General features: G+C 37.0%; 1 protein-coding gene across 1 annotated transcript in view; it reads left to right on the forward strand.

Annotated features, from left to right (window-relative positions):
• Positions 1-12733, forward strand: part of EPB41L2 (erythrocyte membrane protein band 4.1 like 2) — a 469820-nt gene that overhangs the window by 324954 nt on the left and 132133 nt on the right. The window contains 1 exon segment of the mRNA XM_053710686.1: positions 12543-12718. Within this exon segment, the coding sequence (XP_053566661.1) occupies positions 12543-12718 (176 nt within the window).

Below are 12733 nucleotides of genomic sequence, written 5' to 3' on the forward strand. Positions count from 1 at the left end.
TTTATCTAATGACGAGGGGGCTGCTTGTTAACAAACTGGACTCATTTTTTGTGTTTCCAAAGAAATATTACATATGCAAGCCACAAACATGTACCTAATATTTTAGTTCCAGTGACAAGTGCACCAATACATTATATTTATTATCTCTTTTTGTGTTATTAGACATCTGACTATAGTCCAACCATATGTATTTTTATAGAAAGTGCACCCACAATTGATATTATTTATGCTAATAATAATTCTGTGAATATTTTTACGAAAAGTGTGCTTAATTTTAATTCTACAAATTTTACATTAAGTTTTAGTCTATAGAAGATTTGCTTTTTATGTATGTAGATGTACTATATGGCCAGAAGTATGTGGACACTAGACCATCACACTTATGAGTTTGTTGGACATCCCATTCTAAAACCATATGCATAAATATGGAGGTTTTATCTGTGGGAATGTGTACCCATTCGACCAAAAGAGCATTTGTGAGGTCAGTTACTGATGTTGGATGAGAAGGTCTGGCTCACAATTAGTATTTAATTTCACCCCAAAGGTGTTAAGTGGTGTTGAGGCCAGGGCTCGGAGCAGGCCACTCGAGTTCCTCCACACCAAAATATCTTTATGGACCTTGGTTTGTGCACAGGGCACAGTCATGCTGGAATAGGAAAGGGACTTCCCCAAAATGTTACTATAAAGTTGGAAGTACCCAATTGTCTACAATATGGGAAATCTCACTTAGCGCCTACTGCTAGAGGAACCCTTAGCTTTGATAAGTGACCCCTAGTGGTCAAAATCGTTTAGGAAAATCGGAAAATTCAAAAGTATATCAAAGCGCCGGCCGGCTTAGGTTCAGAAATGTGAAACCTATTCCTTCACAGTTAAAGTAAAATTACTATTTATTAAAACCGTATTAAAATGTAGCCGATTACAGTTGTTGTGTGGTATTTCTGGCATACATTCACATGCAACAATTGACAATAACAATGATAAAACAATAATAAAACAATAAAACAATGGAAGGTACCTTCAAGAATAACAATAAAATATGGATTGATTATTCTAAATCAGTGTTACCTGATATGTTTATGAATAACCCAAAAATACTTTCATAGGGTTACTAAAAATGTCCGAAAATGGATAAACGTACTCCTCTGTGGTGGTGCTAACTACTGTAGTTTCCTATAGTAGTAATACTTATTATAATTTACTAACCAATCTGAGGTTTATACAATAATCATTTCTGTATTACATCAGAAAAAATTCGGACAGTTCAGAGACAAGCCGGTTAAGAATATCTCTAATTCAATTGTGTATCTAACGTGCAGATTACCCCAGAGTAGTGTTATTACTCTGGAGATCTGTCTATGTCCGTCCAAAATGAGTTTGGGCCTCAATGGATGTCAACTCCTATTGTTTATGCTTGTCGGATGAGAGGAACTGGTCTACTGTGCCTCACAGGGATCAGAGACCGTTCTCCGCTAGCGGATGGAAATGGTTATCAGTGTCAGTGAATCTGTGCTCAATGTTAGTGAACAGGTGATCAAATCAAATAATGCAAATGTTGGGTGATTCGAGTGGTGCTAGTACACATATCACAAATATACAAATCACAAATATACAAATCACAAATAAACAGTGGTACTATTAGACATAGTGAAAAAAAATCTTGCAAAAAATGTTACTTCAAAAACGATACTTCAAAAAACAATATGTGTGAGACAAAAAAGTGGGATTTCGAAGTGATAAAGTGTGCTTCAAAGGATTCCTCAGAGAACACTAGTGACCAGCAGGATATCAGTCATAATTGTGAATCAAAAAGTAAAAGTGAAAAAATTAAAAATGAAAAATTAAAAAAATTAAAAAATTAAAAATGTGTATAATGTTATAGTTGGTTTTTCCAAAGTGTTCCTTAATCGGCGTTAGTTCCTCTTTCTGTGTTTTGGTCAGTAGATTTAGCAGTCTATGTGAGGTGTTTATCGCCTGTAGCGGGGATTGGGCTTCAGCGTCTTTAGACGGTTTTTCAGCTCCAGCGTCACCCGAATATTATTCCTTCTGCCGAAAGAAATAATAATAGTGCAGATGGTTTTCGAAAGTAGTGGATTAAATTAAATGCTACTCACCAGTCGACGCGTTTCGGTCAGATATAGACCTTTTTTCAAGACTGGTTTACTATTCTTCCCAGGGGCTTTAAGTACCCCTTATTCTAATTACCCGTATTTTGATCCCGGATTGGATTTCCTAACACTTCCGGTTCATGTTACTTTTTCTTTTTTTCTTTTTTGTTGTTCAGTTGTTTCTGCTCAAATAATGTGTATAATTCTCATATACTGTTATTGTGTATTGTTATATAATAGTTATTTGTGTTGTTTCTGTTACCTAAACTTTCGTTCCGATATTTCCTTACTGCCATTGGTTTACGTTTTGGTCCTTTCTGATTGGTCAGAACCGTGGAGGTGTGTACTTTATACCGGACCTTATTGGCTCGCAATTCTATGTGTGTTCAGCGAGAGTATTATTTCTAAAATGCTGTATATTTTACTTTAGAGTAGGGGGATCAGATGTTTTTTACAACTTGTTACGTACCGGATAGGCTACTGATTTGATTTTCTTGCAGGTTTATGTTATAGTGGAGAGGGATATGTAGTTGCTACTTTTCAATCTTATTCAAGTTTATTATCTAGAACTTTAATCCCAGACGTTTTTTTAAAAGATTTTTGCCATAGTTAAATTTGGTCACTGTTGGTACCCCATATTATTTTCAATGATAAAAAAGTGTTCTGAAGAATCCTTTGTTACAGACATCTTCTAAGTTACATCAGAGTTTTTCTCATCAGAAGGACTTTGCTATCATAAAGAGTTCTTAATATAAGAACTCTATTTAAAGAAGTTGATTTTCCAACAATAAATGTTGAAATACTTACTTCATTTCATTTTCCGATTTTCCTTAAATTAGTGAGTTCTGAGGGTTCAGATTTTTTCTGTCTTTAGAGGATGGGGTCAAATTTGAATATATGTTTATAGTGATGATAATTGCTCATTCTTAAGAATGAGCAGTGGTTAATCCTCAAATCTAATTATCAATTCAATAATATATAAGTGAGACAGTGGTTAGTAGACTTCCTTATCTTCACCAATTTGCCAAATTCTTTAAAACTTTCATCCTTAGCTTATATATCGGATTTTTATGGTCTATAATCTGCAATAATTTTTCTATTTTTCTATATATGATATTCTTACTGGAGATTCCTTTGTGCTTTTCATTCTAAATTTGTAACCCTGGTGTCCGACTCATTTTAGGGGCTGGATCTGACTAATCAGTTTGGTGTCTCTGAGGCTGATATCTTAGCCCTCTAACTTTACCACAATTCGGTTGATATAGTTAAGCATTAAATATAGAGTGTTTTTAGGATTAAGGAGATTTAACGGAGAGAGATCAGGCAGCATTTCTGTACTGGTCTAGGAATGCAATTCGTCTTAGTTCTTGATAGGAGGTCACTTAATTGGTCTTACTCCTCGACATGAGGGCGCTTTTATAGTTAGAAGGGGGATTTGGTGAATCTTCTTAACTTTTTATTGTGATGTTTATGTCTTGTTATAGGACCAGAATCCCTTGTTTTCGTCTACTGGCCGGTTCAGGCTAGTCTTGCCTTTTCTTTACCAGACTTGAGGCTATCTTTTAATATATGAGCTTTAGAGAGAGGTCTTCAGTCCGGGAGGGTGTCCTTATTGGTTTCTATTTCTGTTTCACTGGGTTTCTATTCCTGTTTCACTGGGTATATGGATGTCTTTGGAGAGGGAGGGAGGGAGTATCCATTAGATCCTTTTCTATTTTCTTTTTCTCACATTTATTGATTTACTTCAGTTGTTATTTAGGAGGTGGGATAAGTCCTCCTTATTGTTCAGCCCCCTCGGATACAAACAATCCAGGGAGAAAATCCATTTGGATTCCTCAATTAGTAGCTGCTTTTCATGATTACCACCTCTCCAGTTTCTTTGCACTTTCCGTATCCCTATATACCTTAGTGCTTTAGTATCCCCCACAGTGTTTCTCGTAGAAATGTCTGTATAGGGCTGTGTCTTTGTTAAGCTTCTCAATGCATAGGAGGTGTTTCCCGTATTCTGTCCTTCAAAGGCCTGGAAGTTTGTCCCACGTATTGGAGACCACATGGGCATTGTAGCATATACACTACATTCTTATCCTGACATCGAATCAGATCTTTTATTTTGTATTTTTCCAAGCTATTATGGGATTGGAATTCGGAAGTTTTTAAGCCATTTTTGCATGCTTTGCATGTGTGACAGGGGAAAAAAACCCTCACTGTTTTTCCAAAAGGATCTTTCACTTCGGATGTTTTTTTCTTTTGTATGCTTGGAGCAAGTTTACTTTTTAGATTCTTGGTTCTCCTATATACAAATTTTGGCTTTCCGTGGTAGCCTTTCTCCCAGGATTTCGTCATCCATAAGTATGTTCTAATGTTTGCGAAAGATGTCCTCAATAATTTTGCTATTTTCGCTGTATTCAGTGATTAGCGGCACATTCAGGATTTGGTTGTCACATATCTTGTCGGCCTTGTTTCTGTACTTTGTCAACTCCTTCCTCTCAATCCCTCTAGTTTCTTTTATTTTTTGATCCAGTAATTCCTCCTTGTATCCTCTCTCGAGAAATTTGGCTTTTATTATCTGTGCTTGTTCTTCCCATTTCTGAGGGTCCGAACAATTCTTCCTCATCCTCAGGAATTGCCCTTTGGGAATATTACTCTTCCAATTCCGATGATGGCAACTGATCTGGTGGACGTAGTTATTACTGTCCACCTTTTTGAAGTGTGTTGATGTTTCAATAGTACCTCCCTTTACTTCTATGTTCAGATCTAAATATGTTAACGATGTCTGGCTTAGCTCATATGTGAAGTGTAGATTGGCTTCATTCTGATTCATAACGCTGATGGTGTACTCCAGATCTTCTTGGGACCCCTTCCAGATCAATATGATATCATCTATGTAACGGCGATAGAGAACCAGGTCCGCGCTCGCTGGGCATGATTCCCAGAATATTTCTTCCCACTTTGCCATATATAAATTGGCATAACTGGGCGCGAACCTGGTCCCCATCGCCGTCCCACATATTTGTCGATAGAACTTGCCTTCATTACAAAAATAGTTATGATGTAGAATATAATAGATGCTGTCCAATATGAAATCACTTTGTCTTGATGGCATTTCCTCATCTTTTTCCAGATAGAACTTTACAGCTTCGAGCCCTTCCTCATGGGGTATACTCGTGTATAAGGCCGTCACATCACAAGTGACTAAAATTAAATTCTCTTCCCATTCAATATCTTCCAGAAGATTTAATATTTGGGTGGAGTCCCTCAGATACGATGGACGTTCCTTTACATACTTTTGTAGATGGCTGTCTACATATTCAGACAAATTACTACTCAAAGATCCTATCCCCGATATGATCGGTCTTCCGGGGGGGTTTATTAGGTCCTTATGTATTTTCGGTAGATGATATATTATTGGAGTCCTTGGGAATTGTATATTAATGTAATTGTACTCTCTATCATTCAGAATGTTGTCTTCTCTTGCCCCTTTAAGCAGATCCGACACTTTTTTAACAAGAGAGTCTTTCTTTTCTGTTATCTCCTCACCTTCTGGCCCTGAATTTTCTAAATAGGAATAGATCCTTCAAATACTACAACATTACCAAATTTACAAGTACCCCAATCTTCTTCATCTTTTTTAGAGATGGACCACCCAAATCACAAAGAAAGGAAAGGGGATCAACCCATATCCAGGGCAAAAACAAAACCCACCGAGGAAAAAGGGGAGGCACCAAAATAAAAAAGAAAGAAAACAAAATACACGATGAAGAAAGAGAGGAAACGACTGATGAGGGGATATTCAATCTTAGCTCTTACCAATTGAACAAGGAGGAGAAATCCATCCTGAAATTAGGCTTGTCTTTTGCACCGTCTAGAAGTCTAGACAAGTTCACTACTTTTGTGAACACTAAAGAGTTCATCAGAAAGTTAACCTTGAAAAGATTCTTTCTTAAATCTCCACTTGAGAGAACAGAAACCGGGTATAAGGAATATAACCCACTATTACAAAATGACGGCTATAAACACACAGATTTAAAACCGAGGTCAACATTCTACCCCCTAAGTTTCAAGGGGACAACACTGGAAACATTTGAGACAGTGGTATGTCAGGAAATAAGAGATCTTGATCCCAAGAAGCTAGGTCTGAGAAAGAAAAATCTATCGGAAAAGCAATTCAGAATAATAAAACAATTAGAACAGAACCAAAATCTCACCATCAAGCCCGCGGATAAGGGGGGTGGAATTGTGGTGATGGACAGAATAAAGTATAACAACGAGATGGAGAGGATCCTGGGAGATGAAAACACATATCAGAGACTGAAAGAGAATCCCACCAGTGTATACAAAAGGAAACTGTCGGATCTGCTTAAAGGGGCAAGAGAAGACAACATTCTGAATGATAGAGAGTACAATTACATTAATATACAATTCCCAAGGACTCCAATAATATATCATCTACCGAAAATACATAAGGACCTAATAAACCCCCCCGGAAGACCGATCATATCGGGGATAGGATCTTTGAGTAGTAATTTGTCTGAATATGTAGACAGCCATCTACAAAAGTATGTAAAGGAACGTCCATCGTATCTGAGGGACTCCACCCAAATATTAAATCTTCTGGAAGATATTGAATGGGAAGAGAATTTCATTTTAGTCACTTGTGATGTGACGGCCTTATACACGAGTATACCCCATGAGGAAGGGCTCGAAGCTGTAAAGTTCTATCTGGAAAAAGATGAGGAAATGCCATCAAGACAAAGTGATTTCATATTGGACAGCATCTATTATATTCTACATCATAACTATTTTTGTAATGAAGGCAAGTTCTATCGACAAATATGTGGGACGGCGATGGGGACCAGGTTCGTGCCCAGTTATGCCAATTTATATATGGCAAAGTGGGAAGAAATATTCTGGGAATCATGCCCTGCGAGTTCGGACCTGGTTCTCTATCGCCGTTACATAGATGATATCATATTGATCTGGAAGGGGTCCCAAGAAGATCTGGAGTACACCATCAGCGTTATGAATCAGAATGAAGCCAATCTACACTTCACATATGAGCTAAGCCAGACATCGCTAACATATTTAGATCTGAACATAGAAGTAAAGGGAGGTACTATTGAAACATCAACACACTTCAAAAAGGTGGACAGTAATAACTACGTCCACCAGATCAGTTGCCATCATCGGAATTGGAAGAGTAATATTCCCAAAGGACAATTCCTGAGGATGAGGAAGAATTGTTCGGACCCTCAGAAATGGGAAGAACAAGCACAGATAATAAAAGCCAAATTTCTCGAGAGAGGATACAAGGAGGAATTACTGGATCAAAAAAATAAAAGAAACTAGAGGGATTGAGAGGAAGGAGTTGACAAAGTACAGAAACAAGGCCGACAAGATATGTGACAACCAAATCCTGAATGTGCCGCTAATCACTGAATACAGCGAAAATAGCAAAATTATTGAGGACATCTTTCGCAAACATTGGAACATACTTATGGATGACGAAATCCTGGGAGAAAGGCTACCACGAAAGCCAAAATTTGTATATAGGAGAACCAAGAATCTAAAAAGTAAACTTGCTCCAAGCATACAAAAGAAAAAAACATCCGAAGTGAAAGATCCTTTTGGAAAAACAGTGAGGGTTTTTTTCCCCTGTCACACATGCAAAGCATGCAAAAATGGCTTAAAAACTTCCGAATTCCAATCCCATAATAGCTTGGAAAAATACAAAATAAAAGATCTGATTCGATGTCAGGATAAGAATGTAGTGTATATGCTACAATGCCCATGTGGTCTCCAATACGTGGGACAAACTTCCAGGCCTTTGAAGGACAGAATACGGGAACACCTCCTATGCATTGAGAAGCTTAACAAAGACACAGCCCTATACAGACATTTCTACGAGAAACACTGTGGGGATACTAAAGCACTAAGGTATATAGGGATACGGAAAGTGCAAAGAAACTGGAGAGGTGGTAATCATGAAAAGCAGCTACTAATTGAGGAATCCAAATGGATTTTCTCCCTGGATTGTTTGTATCCGAGGGGGCTGAACAATAAGGAGGACTTATCCCACCTCCTAAATAACAACTGAAGTAAATCAATAAATGTGAGAAAAAGAAAATAGAAAAGGATCTAATGGATACTCCCTCCCTCCCTCTCCAAAGACATCCATATACCCAGTGAAACAGGAATAGAAACCCCAGTGAAACAGAAATAGAAACCAATAAGGACACCCTCCCGGACTGAAGACCTCTCTCTAAAGCTCATATATTAAAAGATAGCCTCAAGTCTGGTAAAGAAAAGGCAAGACTAGCCTGAACCGGCCAGTAGACGAAAACAAGGGATTCTGGTCCTATAACAAGAGATAAACATCACAATAAAAAGTTAAGAAGATTCACCAAATCCCCCTTCTAACTATAAAAGCGCCCTCATGTCGAGGAGTAAGACCAATTAAGTGACCTCCTATCAAGAACTAAGACGAATTGCATTCCTAGACCAGTACAGAAATGCTGCCTGATCTCTCTCCGTTAAATCTCCTTAATCCTAAAAACACTCTATATTTAATGCTTAACTATATCAACCGAATTGTGGTAAAGTTAGAGGGCTAAGATATCAGCCTCAGAGACACCAAACTGATTAGTCAGATCCAGCCCCTAAAATGAGTCGGACACCAGGGTTACAAATTTAGAATGAAAAGCACAAAGGAATCTCCACTAAGAATATCATATATAGAAAAATAGAAAAATTATTGCAGATTATAGACCATAAAAATCCGATATATAAGCTAAGGATGAAAGTTTTAAAGAATTTGGCAAATTGGTGAAGATAAGGAAGTCTACTAACCACTGTCTCACTTATATATTATTGAATTGATAATTAGATTTGAGGATTAACCACTGCTCATCCTTAAGAATGAGCAATTATCATCACTATAAACATATATTCAAATTTGACCCCATCCTCTAAAGACAGAAAAAATCTGAACCCTCAGAACTCACTAATTTAAGGAAAATCGGAAAATGAAATGAAGTAAGTATTTCAACATTTATTGTTGGAAAATCAACTTCTTTAAATAGAGTTCTTATATTAAGAACTCTTTATGATAGCAAAGTCCTTCTGATGAGAAAAACTCTGATGTAACTTAGAAGATGTCTGTAACAAAGGATTCTTCAGAACACTTTTTTATCATTGAAAATAATATGGGGTACCAACAGTGACCAAATTTAACTATGGCAAAAAAATTTAACTATGGCAAAAATCTTTTAAAAAAACGTCTGGGATTAAAGTTCTAGATAATAAACTTGAATAAGATTGAAAAGTAGCAACTACATATCCCTCTCCACTATAACATAAACCTGCAAGAAAATCAAATCAGTAGCCTATCCGGTACGTAACAAGTTGTAAAAAACATCTGATCCCCCTACTCTAAAGTAAAATATACAGCATTTTAGAAATAATACTCTCGCTGAACACACATAGAATTGCGAGCCAATAAGGTCTGGTATAAAGTACACACCTCCACGGTTCTGACCAATCAGAAAGGACCAAAACGTAAACCAATGGCAGTAAGGAAATATCGGAACGAAAGTTTAGGTAACAGAAACAACACAAATAACTATTATATAACAATACACAATAACAGTATATGAGAATTATACACATTATTTGAGCAGAAACAACTGAACAACAAAAAAGAAAAAAAGAAAAAGTAACATGAACCGGAAGTGTTAGGAAATCCAATCCGGGATCAAAATACGGGTAATTAGAATAAGGGGTACTTAAAGCCCCTGGGAATAATAGTAAACCAGTCTTGAAAAAGGTCTATATCTGACCGAAACGCGTCGACTGGTGAGTAGCATTTTAATTTAATCCACTACTTTCGAAAACCATCTGCACTATTATTATTTCTTTCGGCAGAAGGAATAATATTCGGGTGACGCTGGAGCTGAAAAACCGTCTAAAGACGCTGAAGCCCAATCCCCGCTACAGGCGATAAACACCTCACATAGACTGCTAAATCTACTGACCAAAACACAGAAAGAGGAACTAACGCCGATTTAGGAACACTTTGAAAAACCAACTATAACATTATACACATTTTTAATTTTTTAATTTTTCATTTTTAATTTTTAATTTTTTCACTTTTACTTTTTGATTCACAATTATTGACTGATATCCTGCTGGTCACTAGTGTTCTCTGAGGAATCCTTTGAAGCACACTTTATCACTTCGAAATCCCACTTTTTGTCTCACACATATTGTTTTTTGAAGTATCGTTTTTTGAAGTAACATTTTTTGCAAGATTTTTTTCACTATGTCTAATAGTACCACTGTTTATTTGTGATTTGTATATTTGTGATTTGTATATTTGTGATATGTGTACTAGCACCACTCGAATCACCCAACATTTGCATTATTTGATTTGATCACCTGTTCACTAACATTGAGCACAGATTCACTGACACTGATAACCATTTCCATCCGCTAGCGGAGAACGGTCTCTGATCCCTGTGAGGCACAGTAGACCAGTTCCTCTCATCCGACAAGCATAAACAATAGGAGTTGACATCCATTGAGGCCCAAACTCATTTTGGACGGACATAGACAGATCTCCAGAGTAATAACACTACTCTGGGGTAATCTGCACGTTAGATACACAATTGAATTAGAGATATTCTTAACCGGCTTGTCTCTGAACTGTCCGAATTTTTTCTGATGTAATACAGAAATGATTATTGTATAAACCTCAGATTGGTTAGTAAATTATAATAAGTATTACTACTATAGGAAACTACAGTAGTTAGCACCACCACAGAGGAGTACGTTTATTTATCCATTTTTGGACATTTTTAGTAACCCTATGAAAGTATTTTTGGGTTATTCATAAACATATCAGGTAACACTGATTTAGAATAATCAATCCATATTTTATTGTTATTCTTGAAGGTACCTTCCATTGTTTTATTGTTTTATTATTGTTTTATCATTGTTATTGTCAATTGTTGCATGTGAATGTATGCCAGAAATACCACACAACAACTGTAATCGGCTACATTTTAATACTGTTTTAATAAATAGTAATTTTACTTTAACTGTGAAGGAATAGGTTTCACATTTCTGAACCTAAGCCGGCCGGCCGGCGCTTTGATATACTTTTGAATTTTCCGAGTACCCAATTGTCTAAAATGTCCTTGTATTCTGTAGTAATAAAATGACCCTTCACTGTAAATAAGGGGCTTCATCTAAATACGGAAGAATACTCCCAGATCATTATCCCTCCCCCACACTATGCACAGTGGTAGGTAGCATTCTCTTGGCATCCTCCATATCAAGATTTTTCAATCAGATTACTTAAGAGAACATGTTAACACTTGGCTTTGCACATGTTTATGTGAGGCTTGTGCATTGCTCCTCGGCCATTTCTGAAGCTCCCCACACACTGTTCTTTTGCTGCTGTTGCTTCCAGAGCCATTTTGGAACTCTGTAGTGAGTGATACAACCGATGGTTGGTGAATTTTATGCGTGCCACGCTTCTGCACTGGGCAGCTCCACTCTGTGAGTTTGCTCTGTCTACTACTTTGTGGCTGGGCTGTTGTTGCTTGGAGATGCTTCCATTTCACAGCAATCGTAAGTACAGTTGACCAGGGCAGATCTATTAGGACAGAAATTTCATCCTATGTCAGTGCCAAGTTTAAAGTCATTGAGCCCTTAAATGGACAGTAAAGTCAAAATTAATTTTTTGTGATTCAGATAGAGCATGTCATTTTAAACAACTTTCCAATTTACTTCGATCAAATTTGCTTAATTCTCTTGGTATCTTTTATTGAAGAGTAAAACTAGGTAGCACATAAGAACTCAGTGGTGTGCACGTGTCTTTAGTACTCTACGGCAGCAGTGTTTTGCAACATTGTATAACAAAATTTTTAATAATGTTACAAAACACTGCTGCCATAGAGTACTAAAGACACGTGCACACTCCTGAGCTCTTGAGAGACTACCTAGTTTTACTCTTCAATAAATTATACCAATAGAACAAAGCAAATTTGATAACAGAAGTAAATTGTAAAGTTGTTTAAAACTGCATGCTCTATCTGAATCATAAAAGTTTCATTTTGACTTTACTGTCCTTTTACATACAACTCATTGTACAGCCAATGTTTATCAATGGAGAGTTTATGGCTGTGTGCTGGCTTTTATGTACCTGTTAGTAATAGGTATGGCTCAAATACATCTGAACTGAATAATCAGTAGGGATGGCCACATACCTTTGGCCATGTAGTATATGTATATGTGAGACATAGTGTGAACAAACCATTGTAATGCAAAGTTCCTGAAGAGCATTGTAAAGAACATTTAATCTGTTCAAAATATCTATTCCACATGTACTTCTCGGTCTGTTTTTCAAACTATATTTTATACTTCTCCTGTGTTCATTAGACTTTCATCTCCTGAGCAGCCTCCGAAGGCAAAGTTCTTGACATTGGGGTCAAAGTTTCGTTACAGTGGCCGCACCCAGGCCCAAACCAGGGACGCTAGCACAAGAATAGACAGACCTGCACCATATTTTGAACGAACGTCCAGTAAACGTGTTTCAAGGAGTCTAGATGGAGGTAATGCTTTGATTT

Source organism: Bombina bombina, chromosome 4 (assembly GCF_027579735.1).
Source record: "Bombina bombina isolate aBomBom1 chromosome 4, aBomBom1.pri, whole genome shotgun sequence".
NCBI classification, from domain to species: Eukaryota; Metazoa; Chordata; class Amphibia; order Anura; family Bombinatoridae; genus Bombina; species Bombina bombina.